The sequence below is a fragment of the Galendromus occidentalis genome, unplaced genomic scaffold (assembly GCF_000255335.2).
Source record: "Galendromus occidentalis unplaced genomic scaffold, Mocc_1.1 scf7180000077452, whole genome shotgun sequence".
In the NCBI taxonomy this organism is placed as follows: Eukaryota; Metazoa; Arthropoda; class Arachnida; order Mesostigmata; family Phytoseiidae; genus Galendromus; species Galendromus occidentalis.
In genome coordinates, this window is record NW_003805440.1 from 91,214 (window position 1) to 114,173 (window position 22,960).

The window sequence follows — 22,960 nt, forward strand, 5'->3', positions numbered from 1 at the left end:
GTTCCACTGTGGCTACGAGCATCAGCTGATTAAGAGGGTGAGAGTTGTTCATCAAAAAGGCGAGAGAGCTCTTTTGGGAGAGGCTAACGGAACACGAGGTCGCTGCCCGCCGCGACCATCCAAGGCTGGACTTCCGGCAGCATGTAAGCAGCAAAGGGCGCAGCACCCGCACTCTGGAAGTGGAAGGAAGATCCTCCGACTGGATCAGACCTTGAGCACCCAGCTAGTGCGGAATTTGACGAGGCTGTGATTCGGTCAATCGTCCGCGGAAGATAGTACTGGATCTCGCGATCTGACCGCCGGCGCGCACCAACTCTCCTCTTTAGACTAAGTGAGACACGTCGATGAGCGGAGCCTCGCTCATTCGATCGGTTTCATCTAGGGCGACATCCGAGAGGGTTGATAGACGAGCTCCACGTCACCTCATCTTTCGGATGGCGTCTTTCTCCGCCTCATTCAGGGGTTTGTCACTGACCATATCTCCTATTCAGAGTCGAGGAAGAAAAAATCTAAATCCGGAAAAATATCGGAGCCAGATAACACTCTATCCTCGAACGACTCAAGTCAGATGAACATCCAAGCCCGCCAGACCGACTTTAGTCCAATGTCAACCGCGAGGACAAAACCAACCTGCACGTGGATCGACCCGGGGAAAATCCTACGGATAGGCGACCGAAGAAAAACCTGACGCTCCGGAAGCGCTCACCCTTAGATTAGAGAACCGATATCGGGGTTCGTGTGTCGGGTCCATCGTCTCCGATACTTCGACTCGTTCTTGCAAGACTTGAACGATCTAACCATCCTTAATAGCTTCGCCGCCTGGGAATCGGATGATTCTTTCTGGGGGCGCCATGATTCATGATTTTTTCTTTCGAACTCTGTCTGCCCCAGAGAGTTGCGACTTGCGACTCGGAAAGCGCGGGCTGAAGAGTCGAGCTTTCGTCATGAACATAAGGGAGGCGATCCCCCAAGATGCGAAGCAATTTGTAACATGGTTGATCTGACATCTTTCTTGCGATAGTGAAAGCTGGCCGAACTCGCCCCCAGGGAAAGAGCGGCGACCGATTGATTAAACGCACTTGGAGAGCCGAGCTCTGCTGCTCTTCCGGGGGAGATCGATTTGAAGAGGAACCCCCTCCGTGGAGACTCCACAAGTTCGGTCGACGGCCCGAGTCGTCCTCGGGTTTCGTGTCATGCCACGGCTGCGCAATCAGAACTTATAATTTTCCGAATGAAGGAAAGCAGCGATCAGATCTGCGCCGCCTCAAAGAGCACCCCTCCGTCAGTCACTGCTGAAAGCCTCACTTGGCTCGACGCGGTGCTCGATGGTACGATCTGGATTATTTGCCCGAATGGACTGCTTCGGCTACAAGTAGAGATTTTCTCCAGCGAGTCCAGAATTGAATGTAGAGATGAATCTGCATGGACGGGCAGACGGAGAGCGAGTTTCCGACTCTGATATTCGGTTCTACCTGGGTATCACGTACAGCGAGTAGGGAGTTGAGGGAGACTTCCTAGGATGGGACGGAGACAGGAAGGTGCACCGTGGCGTTTCCAGACAGATTTCTCCCTTTGTTCGCAAGCCTGGACGAATGAACTGAGAGTGGAGCGCACTTTGGAAAGAGTCCAATGCATCGAGCCAAATCGCGGGGAACTGATTCGAAAAATGATCTTCTGTTCCGCTCACAATCATCTGCTGGAAATCGAGCGATTAGACGGTCGATGGGATGCATCAATACCGTCGACCTGGATTCGGTATCCGGAAACTGAGTGCATCCGGCGGTGTACTCAAGCTATGTTCATGGACAAATATACCTACTCGAGGGCCCGAGACCCTACTGAGCTTGAGAAAAACAAACAAGACGAATGGACCGTGAGCTGAGACTCCGTGAGCTCTCTGAGAAGTTATCAATCCGCCCCTCGTTGCGAGCGTTCCGAAAAATTGGGCCCCTCGAACAGCCGCAAGCTCTATCGGAACCTGAGTGGAATCGGGTCCCGCTAAATCGATAAGAAACTGAATACGGAGGCTGGTGATTCGGCGATCATCATTATATGACTCTGTTGATAAATGTTGTTCTTAGCGACACCTCTCGATTATTGTTTCAGCTTCTGTTATCAGAATCACGAGAGTGGCGATGTCTCGCCATGTTGTAAAATCTGCGGTCAAATGAAACTCTCCGGGCGATTGTGGTAAAGAGTATTCCGCTCTTCTTGCGCTGGCGTTTCTTTCTAATCGTCAAAAAAGCGGGAGATCCGACCAGATCAAATATCGCTCGAGGGAGATTGACATGAATTTTCTGGGAAAATATACAAACCCCATCAGAATCCCGCGACTGCCTTGCGTTTTTTATATCGAGCCGAACGAGGGTCAACTAGCAGCCGCTGAGACTCTCGCAACGGTCAATCAAATTATGTGCCCCCCCTCCGAGCGAAAATCTCTTTCCCGAGACTCGCGCCTCGAGCTATGATGCATCTGCAACTACGATACGTTTTCGGACAATGGTTGGGCTCTTTGTGCCCCAACACTGGTCGAGTCGAGACCCGGCGACCTCCATCGATTGTCTTTCGCGCTGTCGATACCGATTCGCCACCCTCATGAGCTAATGACTTGAATTGAAGTGGAAGTTTCCCTCAAATTGAAGCGAAATTCGGAGGTGAAAAGAGTTCGCGCGGTCCGCTGCGGATTTCGCTACATGTTTGTCCCGGAACACGACGGTATCAGTAGAAGTTTCCAAATTTGAATCATGGGCAATCATCGGTATGTAAATATCATTGGAGCTCTCTGCTAATGCAGTGAGCCATCCGCTGGATGTGAGGATTCAACGTTCAATTTGATTTGTACTCACAGCTTGATATTGATAGTTCACTTGATTAATCATGCTTGGATAGTGGTACGCTTGACTCCGGGAATCGTGGGTAGCCTGCTCTGTGACTCGATTGCTCAGCTGGCAGCTTCGAGAAATTCGAGCACGGAACTGCACAATCGACGGAGGGAATGACAGCGATGTCACCGGTCTGACGATCGAGTAGTTAGAAGCTGCTCAACGAAGACTATAGCACTGTGCGAAACAGAGAAGAAGTTATTGGGATATTTGCCGCGCGATAGCCGCTAGTCTGACAGTTTCCCTCCCTCAGCCGCTAGCGAGCCAGAAAGCCTCCTCACCCTTGCCCTGACAGCACGTCTTGGAGTGCCGTGTGCGTTTTGACCATAATTTTAGTATTGTGGCTACACTTAAGATTCCACGATGGATGCTAATTCACCGATAGAGTGGAGGACGATTTCTCTCGAAATGTTCGCCCCACTCCCCCGGCTGTTTTGGTGCTCCCGGGAAGAGGATGTCTCTAAAAGCTTGGTCGGTTGGTATTGAGAGGGGGGCTTATCCGATTTTACCGGCGAATCAGCGGTTTTTGGGAAAATCTCGTTCGCGGGCGCGATCGTCGGCAGATCATGCTGATGGAATTCAGTTCGCATATTCCCTTATCACGCCAGCAAGACTCGGGTGGAGCTTGTCAAATGGTTTCCGATTCTCTCTAGAGGTCCGATGTCCAAGACGTGAGCTGTAACGTCCATCATTGAGGTGGAAGCGAGCCCATCCCCCGAGTCGTGCGAATACTCTGTGCTTACCGCGTTCGATAAGATTCGCGAAGTTCACTCACGCTCCCCTCGCCTGACCGGGACTCGCCCATCCAGTCTCTCGAATCAATTTCGGGCTTCCTTCGGATTTTTGGCTCATGAAACAAGACCGCAATCGCTACTGAAATAAACCTTACATTCTACCCGCTCCGGCGGCTATCAAAAGTTTTAAGCAGGTCAGATCGGCTCGACCATTTCTGAATCGCAAGGGCGGCGCAGACACAAACCACCAACAACTGATATGACCTTCGAATGCTTTCCCTGGCTCACGAGCCTACACGTTGAAGCAACGGACGGCTTACGGACAGATAAGTGAGTGATTCCCAGTCTCCGGTCTATTCGTTTAACTGGCAGACTTGGGGAAGCTCTAAAGCGGCGCCCATCCGTTTTTTCGTCCAGATCGGAAGAGCGAGAACCGATCTCCATTCGGGTTGGAGATGCGACTCGATTGCTTCTCGTAATCAACATCGAACATTCCGTCCACAAAAAACGATAGATATCATTGATTGGAGATTGAATAAATCTAGCCCGATGTTGATCAGGGAAACTTCCCGACAGGAACCTGCGGAAAAAGGGTGAGTCGCTGTCCAGGCCGCTGTAGAGGCTTCTTCCCGAAGAATTTGAGCGCTCTCGACGGAACTTCGTTCCTTGCGCGGTGACGCGGTCATCACCGCGGGACTCGCTCGCTTGACCTCGTTGTCCTGCAGCGGATCCCTGACGAGAGCAAAGACGGTCTGTGTTTTATAATATTTTGCCATCACTCCTCGAGCAGGTTGCATTCCAGCCGGCTGTATCGTAAACCGTCGCAGACTGGAGACAACTTCGTTTGCCCGACAAGCCTACAGCCCACGTCAATAGGGAAATATTGGCTGAAAGAGATCATTCCTCCATTTCAGGTCGAGAATCACAGCATCTAATCGCCGAGTCTTACTTCAAGTGATACATTTGAGATCCTCGGCGATTGATCACTTTCGGAGCGGTAAGGCACTTGGCGGAGTCGTCAGAAGATCTACTCAGAGTCATCACGAGATTCTTTGTGGGAAAAGCTGGCTAGTATCCAGGCTGGAGACGAAAATGATCTCTATCCTGATCCTACACAGGAGAGATAATGATGATAATGTCAGGCTGCTGTTAAGCTTTGGCGCGACGTCATGTGTCCATTTAGTCGGTGTCCAGACCAATTCATCTCATGGTTATCGAATGTTGTTTTTTTCTGGCGCTCTGAGTATAACTCCTGCTTCCTCCTTCATCTCTCGTATAGGATAACCCATGGAAGCCAATTTCCTGGAGAGTACAATCATTTGTATTCGACGAATCTGGGCAAGTTTTTGCTCAAATGAACCATCGAGCATCCGTCCTTGACGCATCACGGAATCGTCAGAGCGTTGGATGAAAAGAAGGACTCTGGAAGGGCGAAGTCATCGCTGAAAGCCAGCAAAAATAGTTGGCACACATTACGCTGTACCCGCTGGGGGAAGACTTCTAAGATCTATCGGATATGTGTCCCATGATGTATGTATAGTGCCGATCTTCTGGGACCGAGGGGAGTGAGAGCGACCCCGTCGTCGATCTGGAACACCGTGATTGGAAGCTTGTTTCGCATGCAGATTCGTTAGCGTGAATCCGGCATGGAGGACAGCCACCTGCCTGTACCGATCATATCCAGAAGGACTCTGGGCCCTACCATAAGGCTTTGCGCATGATCCAGGATCTCATGGAGAAGCGCGCTTATCAACCGCGCTCGATGCGATAATCGGTGGCTCGATAATCCGTAGAAACCGCAGGTTGAGAGAAAATCTCGAATAAACGCGGATGACCAATACCGCGATTATTTGCAGAGCCGACATATCACAGACGAACAGTTCGGCACTATACTGCTTGTATCGCCGGGGCCAGCCGATATTTCTTGGTGGGAGATCGACGTTCCTTTCGGACACATTACGCTATTCGTCGGGGTAAGCCGGGATCGACTTATGAGGAAGCAATACCCTGCCCCGCCGTCAGCGGGGTAATTACTCACCAGAGAAAATTATTGGGGCAATGGCAGTGCTCGACGCTCACCGGAGTTCACCTCATCGTCTCAAGGGGGGATCTTGTTGCGGTGATGGAACAGCGGGTATCTCAAAGAATCCGTCTGATTCTTCCATTTCGAAAACTCCCTCCACGGAGCTCGAGCCCAAGGATCGCAGAATGAGTTCACAGATCACCTCACGGGATGAATCTCTCCAGAGAAGGAACTGCTGAGAATTTCCACTTGCCAGGCATGAGGCTTTTCGGGACTCAAATATTTTTGTCGGCGGAAGACTGCGTTTGGAGAGCTCGTTCAAATGACTCTCACATGAAGCATCTGCTCCCGGCTCTTTCCATCGAGGGATAATCATGCGACTGGGACTAGACTCCAGGAAGCGAGTGTCACCGGCAATTCATGAAATGATGTTTCCGACGGAGAATTCAGTAATTTCGCTCTCGTGACATTCAATGAACTGGTTAACATTGACTCCCAACCCATGTAGCACCGTGACAGAGTCAGAGGCTGGAGTTATCGGAAGGGTGTTACAGAGTAAGAAACCCGGAAGCCGCGCCGCTATGGAATCTAGCGGTGATATGATCGGCGGCTTATTATCGAGAACAAAGAGATAGCTTCGAAGAACAGTATGAGTATCGATTTCGCAAGTCGGCCACGTTTTCCTGGCAAGCCCAGCCCGCGGCCGCTCAGTTGGAGCATCTTTCGCATCTCATTCCCTGTTCAGACAACTTGTGGATCATCCTTTGTCGTGGATGAATCGTGAGCGGTACCCCACCGACGAACGTCAACTCTCTGATGAGTTCCACGAGCCATCACTCGAACGCACCGTTGTAGAACCAGCCGGAGCAAAGACTTTTTAGCCTTGTCAGAGAGTACCCAGCTTCTGGGACCTCGGTACTAGGATATTTTGTGAACTCGAAGCTCTTAGAAGCCGACGATCGAACTTCTGAGTGTGTGTGATTTCGCTTAACTGATGCAGAGAGCATTCCGAAGTCGTTCGATTCTTGTCACATGTCGCTGATGTACACGTGAAACACATCGCATCTCACCTTGGATCGGAATCTCGTCGAGTTCGAAGGGAGACAAGGAACGAACGGTATAGCATCCCCATCAGAGTGCTCAGTATCCTGCCACTATGCATCCAAGTGATGCTTCGTGCGGTTTCCGTGCTGTGCCCGTGTATGCACCCACAACAATGCATATCGAAGAGCCTGAAAATCAGCGGAATAACAAGTGGTGAGTATTGTCTCGAGCCAGACTCCTTTCCTTGGTTCGGTCGTGGGCGCCCCTCCCTTCTCTCGAGAGGATTGCGGGACAGCATCAATCGTGGCGGGTGGGAAGTTGTGTGATCCGGGGTGGAAGCTGTTCAAGATCTCGAAATTTCAGGAAACGGAAATTAGTAGTCTTCCTGATCTGCGTTCTGCTGGTCGCCAGCCCATTCCTCGTCTTGTTGGTGAGGCACTTCAGAACGTGCCAGACCGAAGCTCCCAAAGGAGCCCTCGCTGATTCAAAGCGGCTGAACGGAACTGCCGAGCCCGATGTCAAGATTTGTTTTGTTCAAAGTCCAAACGGAACACTGGTACCAGGAGATTGCCCGGTGCACTTGGTGGGTGCGATAAGCGACTTGAACTCGAAGATAAATTTCCAGAAACCCGAGGCTGGAACCACGGGATCTGCCGAGGAGCAGCCTCCAGGCATGCCTGCTCCGCTCCCATAGACAGCATCTGAGCGAGTCTTCGGGTGCGCGTCGATGCATCTGACGCGGGAGAGAAGTTTTACCTTAAATCGTCTATACCATATTGTGCCATCCGAGAATAGAGGAAGTTCTATGCTCTCGCCATTTCCTGTAGAAGGGGTGAAGCAGTCTTATCTCCGTGTTGGAGCGCTCCGGTAGATCTCAACATGGTGCCCATTCTTCACCCTGGATACGCATGACCGCCGATACCTCGATCGAGCTCGTGATCGATTAGGGGGGATTTTCCCGGGAGCTCGAGGCCTTCTTGGTCCCTATACTCCAATGCGGAGGGAAGTTTCTGAATAAAGGAAGCTCTCGCCAAATGATGTCCGCGAGGATCATTCTGTCGTCATTCAAAGTCTCCTTCCAGGGAGGGAAATTATCTCATCCTATTCAAGGGTACGGCTCCTCTAGTTCGGGCATGGAAGCTTCCGGAGTCGTTCTTGCGCGGACGTTCGATGAAGAGGAGAGAATCTCTGTTTTAGACAGCTGTGGGATTTCAGGAGATTAAGTAAGCTAGTGGGTCCAAATCAGGTTTCAAATGGATTATTTCCGTGGAAATCGGGCTCGATGATGGATCGATGCTTCACGACGGCAGCATTTTCCCTTGGCTTCCGAACCAAGTTCTGGGCATGCGCGAGGGTTCGCCATCATGGGAATGCGTCGGAAAATCGTTCTGTGCTTTTCGAGCCTACAGAGGACTGCCCTGGACAAAATGAACTCGCGGAGGGTTGGAGTCTTCTGAAATTCAGATCGGATACTCTGTGCTGTTCGTTGGAACAGCGACCCCCCCTGCCCAGCTCCTCTATGACGCTCGCTCGCATGACTCCAGAGTTGTATCTTTGTCCGAATAACATCCGCTGATCATGGCTGATCTTTATCTCAGTGTTCCCCCATGGGTCCCGCCCGGAGACGGGCCTAACCCGCAAGACAATCATTGGTAAGCGGAGACTTATGTTGTACGGTGGATGATGCTAGCTACAGAATTCACAGGCCGCGAGTTTATTTCCTCTGAAGGAAGAACTCCGAATCCAACAGGTGGAATGTCTTGGCAGTGACTTTGGCGATCACAGCTCTCTATCTCGCTGGCTCGTGGTCTGTTTCCACGGTACCATCGGAAGCCCAGACATTGCAACCGTGGGCGATGGGCTTCCTCATCAGTGAATGCCTCGAGACTGATGATCTAGTCTTCAAGCCGAGCTCAGAGTGTCCAGTCTGCCCAGGGAACCACGTGTCGATGATCAATGGAGCCATACAGCAATATCTCCTTATATCGAAGCTGCCCCCCGACCGAAAACTCGCCATGGAGGCCGAAATCCACGAAGCGTTCCTCCTGATTAAGGAACTCAATCTCAAAGAAGAACTTGATGCAGAACAAGCGGATTATACGGAAATCCAGGACGTCGACCGAAATGTTCATGAGCCTGAATGAGTGAACTAGTGAGTCGGGGAAGGATACGGAAAGTTCAGAAAACTATCCTCAGAAGTGTACCTTCTGAGAGAGTGATGCCATTTTACTTACACAGCAGCCTACATTACTTATACTCATCATTAGCCACGGAAGTCCGGAGGTCACACATCTCCATCGTTCGGCGATATTCTACGAACCTCGGGAATTGTGACGGGGGACTTCATGTAAACATCGAGTGCTAAAACGCCAACGGCGCGGCTCTCTTTTCGTTGTGTGGAAGTAATCAGACCATGTCAACGACTTTATCCTTGACAGCGAGCTTTGTCCTGAAGAGAGCATCAAACTGTACGCGGAAAGTCATAGTTTCCCCAGAGTTTTACGTCTCAAGAAAGCATAGCAGATCTCGCAAAAAAACTGATTCATCATCATACTGAGGCTCCTCCGAAGTCCCAAGAGCATAGTTCACTCCAATCGTTTTCAATCTTCCAGAGTCTCGGGCGTTGGGTACCAAAAACCGACTCTGCACAAGCGTGTGCGCTCGGGAGCTCGAGAATCGGCGGGAAAGTACGCTCCGTGTGGAATGTGCGAACGCTATACGAAGCCAGACATCGCCCAAATCAAGAAACATTTGCCCAAGTTTGCGCCGGATGAGGCGATCCTTGATAACCATGTACTAGACCGGAGAATTCTTACTTAGTATCCATACTCAACGCAAGATGTTTATTTTTGTTACACGATTCCGCGACTACGGACGGCAAAGTTTCACGAGAGCGTCGAAACAGTCCTCTCCTTGGAATCTGACAGAAATCTGGGATTCTCTCAGAGAGTTGGGATTTTGGTCATTGGATTTTGCGCATTCGATCGATTTCTTCGTTCAGGCTCGGTCGTATAGTCAATCGTAAACCTGTCTCGCAGCGGCGAAGGCTGTCGGAAGGCTCAACGACCTGCGAAGCAGCCTAGCGCTCACCCTTGATCGGAAATGCTTAACGACTCGCGCGGGCCGGGGAGCCGTCACCATCGAAAAATAGCCGAACTAGATTCGGAATCGTGGGGATCATGCCTAATAATCGGCGGGAATGGGAGGAATCTTCGATATACCGTGTCGTGTCGCGAGTTTGCTCGGAGCCGCCTCATTCATCCGTCTTGTGAGAGGAGCTCTTCTAGAAGGGGACTTTTTATGAAGTTACTTTCTCTGATCAAACAGAGGAGTCGTTCGGCCACGACCCTGACTTCGCTCGGGAGTGTCATCAATCCGCTGAATCGGTCTCGTCTCAAATCCACTGGGTCGATCTTCAAGATCTCCAATTGGTTCCAGAAGAAGGTCCACAGAGTTTTTATCAATTGTTTGTTCTTGAGACCTTTCACGCCTGCAATGAACAAATTAGGTCTTCAGAGTCTTCCACGTGGAAACATTTCAGGCTTCCATTGAGCGAGGCTCGGATAATGGGATATATCGCCGGAGGGTTCGAAAATCCTGCAGTCGCCCGACTTCCTTACGCGGATTGAAGAAGCTGAAGGCTCGAAGGTAGGCGAACTCCTTGGCGGTGACGTTGAGTTGTTTCACACGATTGAGGAGGGGCAGCATCGACCTGAAGAATTCCGTCAGCAGAGGATTCTCTCCCGAATTCGTGATGAGACCCATGTGGTGGAATCCAGAGCCGAGATCGAACTCCAAGAGCGGTACGAAGTTCTTCGAACGTCGTAAAATCTCATATATGAAGTGCAGGGAAGCGTAATTGCGGGCCAACACCGTCCTATCGGAGTTGGCGACCCGGCGCAGTATCTCGATTGACCGGATGTACCGCATGAACTTCTTGAAGCTTTTCTCGAAAGCTTCACTCAACTGTTTAACCGACCTCACTATTCCCTCAGTACGTTCCTTCCGGGGATAGAACTCCTGTGGAAGAGAGTGCCTTCAGCGGACTTGATTTGGGAATATTCAGCTGCCAATGCAGCTGGTTCCATATGGGTTCACTAGGCGATTACTCACGAGTCGTATGTGCTCGGTCCGTATGAATGCTTTGCGAGCCTCTTCCTTCAGAGTGAAATTGAGGTCATCGAGGAAGATGATCGATTTTTCTTCTCCTGAGGACGATAAGAGTGTTTTCTTCTCTCCGTCTCATCGTTCCCGAGAGGAAGTGATCTAAACACATGATAATACTTTAAGTCTCAAGTCTGGGTACTCACTTCTTTTCTTGATCGCCGATTCCACGCGCTGTTTCAGACTACAGAACCGACATCTTCCGCAAGCTGTCGCGTAAACAATCAAAGTGCTCTGGAATTTGCAGGATCCCTCCGGAATAGACCGGCTCTTCACGGAAAGTACAAAAGAGCTGGCGCAGCCTCTACAACAATATACGTCATAGTGTTTGCCGCTCGCGTCTTTGCCGCAAATCTCGCAATCTAAAGAGGTTACGCCCAGAACTTCGTTCTGCCAGGGAGCGTGGGCCGCAGCCTCCCGGGGAGCGGCCAAGATCCGCGAGATGAGGCTATCGGCATCGTGGTTCTCTCCAGCTGATGGCAAACTGTCACTCGAAGGGGAGCTCGGCGAATGTCTGTGGAAGAGCTCGATGCCCGGGAGCTCAGCGTGCTCTCGTGGACGATTCGAGGCGGCGAAGCCGCATCGGTGAACCTCATTGGTCCGATATTGTGAATCAAGCGTGGCACTTTCTGAAGCCCACGTCGCAAGACCTGCTGGAAGCTCGCAGCTCTCTGCCTCTGAAGATCCGAGGGTCCCGAACGGAGGCATGTCCGGCGCGTAATTTACCGAGCAGAAAACGAGACGGACGATGGATCGGCTCAACGATCTGAGCTCAAATCCAGACTAGGGAGAGAGGGAATTTCGGAAGACAGTCGCTCTCCGATAGGAGTTCGGACTGCTTATCAATATCGGTGAGGAACGAAACAGCAAAGTTCACAAGAAGCTGCTTCGACGCGAGGTAGCCGTATCAGTAGTTCGATCAGGTGGCTCATCGCGTACCTTACTGCTGAACTCCTGGAACCTGGACCGAGGTCATTGAGATCAGAACGATTCGATATCACACACGGATTCGGTCTTCTCTTCGTTTCGCGAGTGAGTGAGTTCTTAGTCGACGAAGGATCGATTGCTCATATGTGTGAACGAGGTAGATGGGATTCCGATTCACAAGTCATACTCATTCATGTCGAAACTTGAGAGACATCCCGCCAGATACCTTCTCAGAATCAATTGTTCTGGTCGAGTATCTTGGTTTGTGTTCGGGAGCAAATCAAATGAAGACGGTCGGGCGAATCCTCTCGCGCCGGTCGAATCTAAATTGTCGAGCCCGTCGGCGAACGGGATTTCAGATTTCATATCGATTCGCCCTATCGGAAACGCCTAGGATTCGCCATTGAGTTGAATAGCTGGTATCCGTCGGGAATAGAAATGTCGGATACCTAGTGTCTACACATATTCGTTTGTACTAAGCCCTCTTACTGCTAAGACTGGTCTGAGCGTCTCAACCGAATCTGCTCTTCTAGCAAAGCTTAAGAGCCGTGGAAAACTGAGAGCAGTTCAAGTATCGTCGAGGACTTATGTCGGCATGTTGACGGTGTAATGTTTCCGAAGATTCCACTGATGCTCATCGGTGCATTCTCCGCTTGTCAATAGATATGAGCTCGATTTATTGCCCAATCATCAGAATCCCTTCGTTCGTAGAGAACATCCTCGGTACGGAGCCTGACAAACTCCAAGATTGTCTTTTTCTCTCCCGATACCTAGAACGGCTCTGTTTGCCGGAGTCGAGAATCGGACCAATGGTGTCGCTCGCTTTGGAGCCCACACAAATCCAGCTTACGGTAGCAGAAACCTGCGAGAACCTCTTCGATTTGGAGCAACTGCCTTCAAAGAATCACATCGGGAGCGGAAGCCGAGGCTTCGGCATTTCGTAACTTTCTTCACGGATCCGTGGAGGACCCTCTCAACCTCCGTCGGTTTTCCGGAAGCGCAGTCGAAGACTGAAAAGCGTTTTGAGAGGCTTCAATATGCTCCGCTCTGCTCGTTAGCCGATTTTTTGCTCGAAATCCCTCCCTCCGAGAAGTGAATCTTTTTTGCGGCTAAGCGGAAGCGCACCTACTACTAGCGGGTTGAGGGGTACCGAAGCCGAAACAGGTCTGGAAGGATACGCGACTCAACGGCACACGGCTACGATCCTTCACAGTTTTCGCAGCGAGACCGCGGGCTCAGACCGGGCAGGAGCGATCGTTCATTTTGCGACGAGATCGACTCAGCGAGCTCGGAGGATCTCTAGAAAGTTGATTTCTCAGATATCCGTCTGCTTTCAGAGAAGCGAACACGAGAGAGGGCTGAGATGATTCCGGGTCCGACCTGTCTCGAGCAGCTAATTGAGCTCCAAGTCATTGTCGCTCGCCAATCCGCTCCACATCAGCGTTCATTCCCCCACCCCGGTTCGTTCGCTTCAAAGATGCCGAAAATCTGACGAATCCATGAGAGGGCCGCGAGAGCTTGCGCCCGCTGCAGATCGATCATAAGGCGAAAGCGGCTGTTCACGATCTCGAGCACGATGAATACATTTCGCACAAGAAGCGTGCATTGCTCGGAGAGAGGGGGCCCCGATCGAGTGCTGAGGAATCATCCTCTACCGCCGAAACGTCATCAAGCTGGCTAGGTGGGCGACTGCCCGACGCTCGATGGAGATCCGCGCACAACGGGCACCTGTTGGACCCGCGGGTGATGGAATTAGTCGATCCGGACATCTCGATTATCCGAGCGGTGTTATGCTTTCAGGGATCCCATCGATTCGCTTCGCTCCAGCTGTCCCGAGTCGAAGCAGATGTCATTGCTATCATTTTACAAATAATCAGGACCACCCGAAAATATGAATATATCGAAGCTTTATTCGCGGAACACATATTCGGGATAGACACTAGGACCGACACTAGGAAATAAACGATCGTCTTCGGATTTCCAAAATGGTACCGATGTTCGATTCCGACAATCGGACCAATAACTTCATTGGCTCGAGGCGGGTGTGCGTGAACACGAAAATTTCAGCTCTCTCTCGCGAGCGGACGGGTACTGGTGAGAGCCCCGATATTTTCTTTGGGCTTGAAGCCGGGGAGCTGCTGCAACAAGAGGAGGAAGCGGAGGCCGAGACGTCGGAATTTCGGTACTTTCTCTATGAAGGTACGGAGGACTCTTGCCACGTCCTTCGGTGATCCGCCTTCCGCTCGAAAACGAAGTAGAACCCGTAGAAGAGATCTGACCTCCTCCTCGAAGGTCTCAGGCTCTAGAGTAACGTTAGTGATGAAAATCCGAAGTCTCAAGAGAGCTTCGGGTTCGTTCTCCTCGATTCGGGCGCCGAAATTTCCCGTGCTTTCCGGTCTGGCGCTCAATGGTGAAGACTCACACGGTCCGGATTCCGCTGCTGGAGACGAGGGTCTACTTTTGTCACGTAGTAGATGAGAGGAGGCTGCTTCCGCACACGGGAAATCGGAGGCTCCCAGGCAGCCTTCAAAAGTCGTGCTCTGATCCTGCTCACCGGAGTCCATGATTCGCAGCGTTGAGTTCTTAGTTCTCGAAGTTGAGTCAGCAGCGTCTGTATCCGTTTTGAGCGGAGACTCCCTGCGATCGTCTCGTGTTGCAGCTGATGAGCTCCTGTCCAAACTCGTGTCTCTTACTTGATTAAGTACCCCGCCCTTGCCGCTGGGTGAGGTGTCATGACCGGCGCCGGCGGGGTGACGGAGACCGAACCCGGAACACTTCTGGAGGGATAGGGCATTCTATGACGTACCGTGCTCACTCTTTCCGGTGCGAGGGTCTTGCCATGGTCTGGGATGGATTACTCGGGACGGAAGCAGCTCTCCGGGTTCTGGAGGCACAAAGGGGAAGGAACCGCCCGCAGACCGAGACGCGCGGACCGCCCACCGTCCGTGCGGCCGGTTATCCTGAGGGTCTTGCCTGAATCAAGAATCAGAAAACACATGCGGAACGAGACAGAGCTTCCCTGACAGAACACATCTCTCGCGCTTCAAGGCCTTTGATCAAAGCGCGACGTTCATTCTCTCCGGTAAGGTTGAAGCTCTCGCTCGGTCCTAGAAAGCGCTTGCATAGCAATCAGTCCGGGCAGCGATTCGATTCGGAGCTTATCGACCCGACTATGAGAGCTCGATGGTTTCTGAGGAAAGGAGCGAGTCTGAAGGCCCGAAACACGGTACCGAAGGGAGCTCCTGAGTGGGGATCAGCCGGTAAACTGCCGACCCCCCGAGTCGTATGCGTCGAATGAATCTTTCCCCGATTTCGGCGCGATACTGGCTCATCTCGTTAGACTGAGCGGAGCTTCTATGATTCCGGGAGCCTCGTAGTTCGTAGCTCTGAGAGACATGGATCAGAGACTTTTCAAAGAGTCCAAATCCGCATCCAAGGCGAGCTGAGACCCGAGCCTCTCGTGGCTGCTTGTGGATGGCGGACCTCGATACCCTACCCGCAGCCACCACATTCGCTCATTATATCAGGCGGTGCGATCCTCGATGATTATATTACCTACATTTCCGAATATGATATTCTTATCATTCCTTGACATGACCTACATCTTTCTCATGCAAGTGACCCGGATACTTTCATGCGAGCCAAGCCTATTCAGGGATTTTCCCGCAACCCGACATGGTCAGATCACGGAACTGTCTCTGTGGGCTGGCACGCTTCCGACCATCCATGTCCACAGTATTCAAATCGATAGTATGGTATGTGATTCATTGTGTGGTAATGGTACATAGTTTCGACGACTGAAAAGAATTATCACTCTTTGTACTCATTCACTACTCTCAACACGACAGTAAATATCACGCTCCGCTGTGAAGTCGAGCCAGTGGCTGACTCTTTTGTTAGTTCCACCACAGCCATATCATGACCGTGCAATATCATGCGTCGTACCGGGTACCATTTGATTGCTCTCTCAAGATCACCACCGCTATCTTCTTCTATGATCATGAAAATTCGCCCGAGCTCGGAACCTGCTGTGGGCATTCCAAAAATCGTGGACATACGATCCGGAGATACGCGACTCGGAATGAGGCGATTCGGGAAGTCGGTTCGGGAGCGTTCAGCCAGAGCGGCCGGAGCATCCAGGGAATCCAGGATATATGCATACACATCACAAACATGGGGATGATTATTTATGGACATCACGAAGCGCACGCCTCATTCAAGCACATTGACAGAATGCGCGGGGGGTGCAGGGCACTTCCCCGCTGCTGCGTATTTCAAGGCTCATGAGACTCATGAGCATGGTCCAATCTCTAGCCCTATTCTCTGGCGTGAGTCCGCGCGACATGTGAGGCGTTTCAGGGATTCATTTTGAATTACCTATACGAGAGATTGAAGATTTGTGAGATACGGGATGTCGGATCCCATATCGGGAGCTGCAGAAACTGGTCTCTGATTCGAATCCGAGTGCATTCACCCATCCAGATGAGACATCCCGGTCTCCGCTCGCCGGAAATCCTACGGCTGCCGGAGTAGCTTGGAGCCGCAAGTGTGATGCATGTCTCTCAGTCAGTGAGTCCGAATGCCGTTCTGGGAAGCTCAAACCGGAAAGCGCTCCCTGGCCCGGACATTGCTCGACGCTTCCTGCGACCAAAGAAGCAAATTCCTGCGAGCCGCCTACTTGACCAACTCGGAATCTCCGAAGTGAATTTCACTACGCTGCGTTAGGAGTTAGGAGAGAGTATACAGGCGAGACGCATCCTCTAAAACAGGGGTGTCAGACTCAAATTTTTGGCGGGCCACATTGGAGCGCCGCAGCTGCCCGCGGGCCACATGAAATTTTCACTTTCGTATAGAAGGAGAATATATGCCGATCGTCCATGGAAAAATGCTTTCCTACCCTCCGGGGATCGAGGGCGAACTCGTCTGCTCAGTCTTACGGGGGGTAACATCCAGCCGATCTCATTCAATTTCCAAGCCCCCATTTGAAAGGGTCGGCTTCGAGTAGTGGCGGGCCACAAAGAGAGATGTCGCAGGCCACATGTGGCCCGAGGTTCACGGATTCGACACCCCGGCCCTAGGACAATTGCCCAGCGCCTCACGGCCGAAGGAGCTTCGTATTGTGGTCCGGCTAGGCGAGACTTGATTGTCAATTTTTCTCGTTTGATCTATGCCTAGGTTTTTGATTCCGAGCTTAAATCGCTTCGAACTCCGATCACTTACCTTGACCCGTCGGAACTTCTCTTTGTCTATTCTCGGGGATTTAGAAAGGCTCCAGAAATCCAGAGATACCGGTGGGTCTCCGGAGAGGCACATGCTTCCCGGCAAGGGAACTTCGCTTGATAAGACGTGAAGTAAAGAGCAAGAGGATTAGGGTTAATGAGACTGGCAATTTATTTTGCCAAGACATTCCCGGCTAGCGGAAAGCGGATCGCACGAATATCAATTAGATATCGTTTTACAGAAATGATGCAGTTTGAAGTATTATTGGGAATTATTGTTTCGCTGTTCTCTTTCTGTCGTCGTTGTTACATCGACTCGATGAACCTAGGGACGGCGCTCTGCTTTTCTCTCTGAATGTCTTAACATGTCGAATATCATGGTATTTCCATAAGTACTATTCTACAGGCGCTTACATCTGCATTCTGGTAAATTGGATATTTTCGAAAATTGGAAAACTTCTGTCATGAGAGTTCCTCGACGACTCGGGGGGAGACGCACACGATGGGTGGAGGAAAGAAGAAAATTTATTTACATGGCTTTGGTTTGGAGGAAGAACTCTGCCGGAGCAATCATTCTCATTGATTGATTACACGCTACTCCTCGTCGACTAAATTTCCGATCGATCAATCAACGGACGCATATCCCATCGTCTTTATCGGATTAATTATGAGAATAATAATGATTATAATAATATTACAATCGATCTTTTTGAGGGGACACTTAAACGACGGAATCATAATATTCGGTTTGTGGGTTCGAGAAGAAGTGAGAGTCTGTTGTCGCAAGATGTTGATCCCGACTGAATTATTATCGACGTCACCTAATGCTCTTCGAAAAATGAAAACCTAACTTTGGAGAAAGTACGCTCCCGAGCCAGTATAAAAAAGCTGATCAATCAAACATTCAAACGATCAATCGAGCAATCCCTTAATTTTCCGCTCTCCCGAAGGATTGTCGGATACCGTCGATGCAATGACTTTCTCTGAACATTCAGATATTCAGCCAATGGATGCTTTGGTCGACGGGTGATCAATCGAGGAATATCTGTCTGATATGGATCGATTACTATTTTCCCCATTTCGTTAACATATATCGATCGATTGATCAATCGATTCTAAATCGATCATTGAATCGATTCATGATTCAATGAGGTCACCATGGATCAATCATACATTCATTGGAAAATCATCAGAACGGATAATAGTAATCCATGCATTTTTTTCTCACATCCGGTTCTACCTACGGATAATCACGAATTCTTTAACTGTCCTCCCCGCCTAGGGCCCAGACTGGGCAAAGTTCGATGTGCCGAGACCGGAGGCAGGGGTTCCAGCAGGAGTGGACAAGCACGCAGATCCATTTCCACGAGTACATGAGGTTGAAGACTCGAGCTTTGAACACCTCTTGCCGCCACGCGCTTGTGCGTCCGTAGTTGTTGCTGTCACTTTTCGTTCGAGGTGGTTGTGGTGGTGGTAAAGGTGGTGGGGTGTCGATAAAGATGCTGATAACGGTATTGGTGGTCGAGTAAAAAGAATCATCTTTACGATTACGTCGTCGTCGCCGTCATCGGTGGTATGGATCGTGTGACGTAGACTTCGAGTCCGAACGGTCGAGGCTCATTCGTCCGTTCGACTGTCGGCATCGCTTACTCGCGCTGCAAGCTGACTAGATCGTCAGGGGCGATCCATGGCTCCATCCTCTCTCTATATACTCTGTGAGCTATGATAAACTATTGAAGGAAAATGTGCATGAGGCTTCACTATCCCTCCGTCATCCGATGATCGTTGTTGTTCGATGTCGTCGGCTCGTTGACGCAAACGATTTCTCATCCAGAATCTGCGGAGGCTAGCAGGCGAATGGATTGGATCAACTGTCGGATTCCAGCGCGGACTACATCACATTTGACGGCGAATCCGGAACCTGCGTTTGTGGTTCCCGTTCTCCCCGAGGTGGACTGGCGTCTTGCTTCGAAATGGGGAACCAGATCTTCTTCGATCCTTTGACGGGAGTACCTGGACTCGATGGCAGCTCGGTCTTGTCTTCTGTGATCTGAAATGGATTTTTGTTATTATTTCACGCTGGAGAGTCCTCCCTATGCTCCAAGGAACCGAGTTGAAGAACCCGGGCAATGGCTCCGCGAATTCTCTCTCTCATCTACAGCTCATCACGGGGTCAAAGTCTCTGGAAACCCACCGGAGTGTTGTCTGAGGTGATGTGTTCATCGGCCACATCGATCTCCTCGTCATCTTCGTCTTCCATCATTTCCGAGTCGTCGAGATCCGAGCCATGCCCACTGCGATTTTGGCGGTCGACGTTCTGAGCCGCGGCCAAAGCGATTAGTTTATGCATATCCATGGGCTGTCCCGGTATGACCTTGCCGATGAAGTTCCTAATTTCATCGAAATTCGCAGCCAGTGGACCTTGGAGACTTCCTTTGAGCGGGGACTTCATTCCGATCATTGAAGGAGGGGTATGCTCGGATTCGTGCTTCTTTAGATGTCGGTCCAAATTCGTCTGTTGGCCGAAACAGCGGTCGCAAAGGGAGCACTTGAAAGGTTTCTCCTGTTGGGAAAATTGGAGGGAATCCTCTATTTAGTTTCTATGCCCCGATCGCTACGGGAAAGCGAAAAAGAGTGTCGTCGTCGCTGGATGACTCGAACAAGATGAATAAAACATTCTCGACCGTTTCCTACCTTGTTATGAATATTCCTGACGTGTCGTTGAAGGTTCGATGAGATACTGAACGATCTCTCACAATACTTGCACTTGTAGGGCTGCTCACCGGTATGGGTACGTAAGTGGCGCGTGAGGTTCGCGCTCCGGGGGAATTGCTTTCCGCAGAACTTACACGAGTACCGCTCTTTGCTAACCTTTGTATGGCCAACAGTAGCAGGACTTCGACCCCGTTGAGTAGCTTCGAGATTGTTACCAACAGCTCCTCCGCCGACACCGTTACCATTTACCCCTCCGTTCTGAGGTGTTGGGCTGGTCGAGTGACTCGCGCCTATTTGGGCCATTTGAGCGCGCACCAAATTAAGATTTTGCAAGAAGGGGAACAGACTCGACCCCAGCCGAGAATTCGACATCAGACTCGAGTCGATCTGCGGGAACAGAGACAGCGACTTATCTCCGGGGAGCCGATTGAACATGCCGAGTTGATCGTACAGCAGTGGATGCAAGGATTGGTTCGGCGAGGCCTGACTCGCGGATCCCTTGGCTGCCGAGGGCGGTGTCAGAGCTCTGGTCGTGTTGGCGGAACCTTCTGATTTGTCTACGACGGATTCGTGGTCCGCGACACTTTCACCTTCGGCGGAGCTGTGGCTCGAGCCGGGTCGGTCCGACGGAGGCGGACTGGCGGAGGAGTCTCGTTTGTGTGAAACGCGCAGGTCGAGAGGTTGATCGTCCTTGTCCAAGTTGGCTGAGCCTCGGGCGGCTTCGAAATTTTCCGCCTGACTCGACGTCATGAGAGCCATCGCCTTATCGGCTTCTGTGGGTCTTTTCTTTAGGGCTTCCAGGGTGCCCATCATGCTCGAGCCGTTGAGCAAGCTCTCTGGCCACACTGCCGCCGGCTTCGGGGAAGATTGCCTAGACAGAAGAAACTCGCGATCAGTGACGAGACTAGATTTGGATTTGATTACGTTTCAATATTTTTTTTCTGGGACGTCATTCGGAATCTGGAGAGGTCGGCACTCACCGATAGTTATCATAGATTGGTCTCCTGGGAGAACTGTGTACTGCCGAGAACTCCATGTCTTCGTCCTCGGTGATCTCCTCGTCGTCTTCGTGCTCGTCGTCAGCGTCCGAGTCTTCGCCGGAGTTTTCAGACACCGAGCGCTCGCCGGATTTCTGCTGATTTTCCTCGTGCGCCGCTGCGAGGTCCGAAGCGCTCTTGAATTCGTCTACCTGACGACTCCGTTGGGCGATCTGCTTGTTCAACTCGTTCAGAAAGTCCGAAGGTTTTCTGTCGTTTTCGTCGGTGTGTTCTCTAGCGCTGAGCTTGTACACGAGATCCTGGAGGTTCTCTTGCTTGAAGTTCGAGAAGACCGGCAGGAAATTCGCCAGATTCGGGAGAAAAGGTCCTAGCGGATTCTTCTCCAGAAACGGTAGCGAATCGTTGTTATTCAAAGCCACGTCGTTGAAAGACAGCTTGTCGGCGGAATATCCTTCAGGTGTCGACGCGGGCGTCTCGCAGAATCTGCGATGTTTAGTTAACGAGGCGGTCGTGGAGAAATTCTGGCCGCACTTCTTGCATGCGATCGGGGTCCGGCAGGTCGAGTGCATGCGTTTGTGTCGACACAAATTTGAAAACTGGGTGTACGCTTTATGGCAGACTCCGCATCTGTACGGAAGACAAAAGCGGCAATAAGTCGATGGACCGATGGATGCTGACAGGTTATTTTTCGAACCCGAATCGTCCGGCGACGCGACGAATAACTACATCGATTTAGGAATTGCCGGGAAATGCCGGCGGAATTCAGATCGAGGAAGATGTTCATCGGTAGCTATTAAATGATACGACTAGGGGGCGCAACTCACCGAAATGGTTTCACGCTTGAATGGATGTGCGTGTGCTGTTTGAGTCCGCTGGAAGTCGCGAATGTTTTTCCACACTCGGTGCAGGCGTGTGATCGGGCTCCGCTGTGCTGTGACCGAATATGTCGCTGAAGATTCGAAGGATCAGTGAAGACCTTCCGACAGCTGAAAGTAGAAAGAAAGTTCCTTTAGTTTTGACGGGGACACGTGCACTGCTCGAATCGAGGTGAGAACTCTTTTCTCCCGTTTGCCTATCTAATTAGTCAAGCGGTACGCTTCGGACGAGCCCTTCTACGCTTCGGAGAGGGATACACGAAATAAATCTCAGTTTTTCCCCCCTTATTGCGCTAAATGAGACGGGCCGACTTCGAAATTTGGGCGGTTGACGGCCTGGTGAGACTGGGGGCGAGCGAGGGTCCGAGCATCGAGAACACACAAGATTCGCCCCTCGAACTCCACATAGCATCAACTGCGTGAGCGCGAGTGCGGGGTCTACTTGAGCTCCTACCGGGGTAAAGGGTGAAGGAGTCTAAAGTTACCGTTCGCACACGAATTTAGTTCGATTATTGCAGACGGTGACGTGGAACTGTCCCGGAAGGTCTGCGAGACCCCATGCAAAGCGCGGGCTCGAGCAGATCGCGCATTTGTTGAAGTCGTCACACTGTTCGTTGCCACACGGCGGCGGGAGCCTGCAAGGGCAATTCTCTCATGAGAATCATCAGCTTGCCGGAGTTCTGACAGCTGCCCGACATGGCGGTGGCGAGCTACTCCTACGAAGCAGGAGTAGGGTGAATCCATGCACCTAAGGCTACTCTAAACACTACCTGTCGTCCATCGCCGTCCTCCGCATAAAGATAAGATCATCGAATGATCAAATCGCCAACAGCGAGCTAGTCCCGCCCGCTCGTCTGTTTGCCCACCCATCGGGTGCCCTCCGCACCCGCTGTTAAAACAAACGTGTTTGCGCTCCGAATTAACGACGACATTTTCTCTGTAGCGATGCCGACTGAATAGATGCCCGATTCTCCAGAATTTCCATTTCGGACCGACGTCCGATCGATGGCCAAACAAAAAGAAGCAGATGGACCGACTAGATTCGACCGCATCAAATTTCCGATCTGAGTTCTGCTCGGAGTTTAAGCAGGAACCACTGAGGAGAGTGGTCAATGTCTCTTCCTTCGGACTTGTGGAAGATGTTCTCGCGGAGCCTTGTCAGACCCGAGAGCATCGTAATGGGTCGATTGTCACGACTGCCGTCTGCCGTCTGGATGAGACATCGGTGGGATGCGACGCTTCCGTCACACCGGCCGTGAAAATGTGTAGCGCGTTACATTTCCGAAGACTGCGTTCCGCTCATCGATAAGAGTTTTTGTCTGCGAAAAAGTTCCGACCCCTTCCGTATAAAGCGCGGCCCCTGGAAAGCGCCATGGGGA

The 22,960-nt window shown here is 51.2% G+C and overlaps 3 protein-coding genes across 3 annotated transcripts; 1 reads left to right on the forward strand and 2 right to left on the reverse strand.

Annotated features, from left to right (window-relative positions):
- Positions 1-6,728: 6,728 nt before the first annotated feature.
- Positions 6,729-7,377, forward strand: LOC100908791 (uncharacterized). Its single transcript, XM_003743878.1, has 2 exons — positions 6,729-6,896; positions 7,047-7,377. The coding sequence occupies exons 1-2, from the start codon at positions 6,796-6,798 to the stop codon at positions 7,375-7,377; spliced, it is 432 nt and encodes a 143-aa protein (XP_003743926.1). The 5' UTR covers positions 6,729-6,795.
- A 2,563-nt stretch (positions 7,378-9,940) lies between these two features.
- Positions 9,941-17,087, reverse strand: LOC108864326 (uncharacterized). The gene is made up of 5 exons (XM_018639727.1): positions 16,995-17,087; positions 10,994-11,081; positions 10,797-10,891; positions 10,304-10,703; positions 9,941-10,173 (listed from the first exon to the last, which is right to left on the reverse strand). The coding sequence occupies exons 1-5, from the start codon at positions 17,085-17,087 to the stop codon at positions 9,941-9,943; spliced, it is 909 nt and encodes a 302-aa protein (XP_018495243.1).
- Positions 17,088-18,884: 1,797 nt separating this feature from the next.
- Positions 18,885-21,685, reverse strand: LOC100908931 (transcription factor hamlet). The gene is made up of 5 exons (XM_029111611.1): positions 21,531-21,685; positions 20,689-21,333; positions 19,688-20,579; positions 19,188-19,556; positions 18,885-19,043 (listed from the first exon to the last, which is right to left on the reverse strand). The coding sequence occupies exons 2-5, from the start codon at positions 21,273-21,275 to the stop codon at positions 18,885-18,887; spliced, it is 2,007 nt and encodes a 668-aa protein (XP_028967444.1). The 5' UTR covers positions 21,276-21,333; positions 21,531-21,685.
- Positions 21,686-22,960: the final 1,275 nt, after the last annotated feature.

What these genes read in the sequence shown, in the direction of transcription:
- LOC100908791 (XM_003743878.1), top strand. Translation starts at nt 6,796, where the DNA reads ATGCATCCAAGTGATGCTTCGTGCGGTTTCCGTGCTGTGCCCGTGTAT. An exon ending in AATCAGCGGAATAACAAGTG is followed by an intron (nt 6,897 to 7,046) that starts GTGAGTATTGTC and finishes TCGAAATTTCAG; the next exon opens with GAAACGGAAATTAGTAGTCT.
- LOC100908931 (XM_029111611.1), bottom strand. Translation starts at nt 21,275, where the DNA reads ATGCACTCGACCTGCCGGACCCCGATCGCATGCAAGAAGTGCGGCCAG. An exon ending in CCAATCTATGATAACTATCG is followed by an intron (nt 20,580 to 20,688) that starts GTGAGTGCCGAC and finishes TCTTCTGTCTAG; the next exon opens with GCAATCTTCCCCGAAGCCGG. An exon ending in TCACCTCAGACAACACTCCG is followed by an intron (nt 19,044 to 19,187) that starts GTGGGTTTCCAG and finishes AATCCATTTCAG; the next exon opens with ATCACAGAAGACAAGACCGA.
- LOC108864326 (XM_018639727.1), bottom strand. Translation starts at nt 17,087, where the DNA reads ATGTGCCTCTCCGGAGACCCACCGGTATCTCTGGATTTCTGGAGCCTT. An exon ending in AGAAGTTCCGACGGGTCAAG is followed by an intron (nt 11,082 to 16,994) that starts GTAAGTGATCGG and finishes TGCAAATTCCAG; the next exon opens with AGCACTTTGATTGTTTACGC. An exon ending in CTTCAGCTTCTTCAATCCGC is followed by an intron (nt 10,174 to 10,303) that starts GTAAGGAAGTCG and finishes TGTTCATTGCAG; the next exon opens with GCGTGAAAGGTCTCAAGAAC.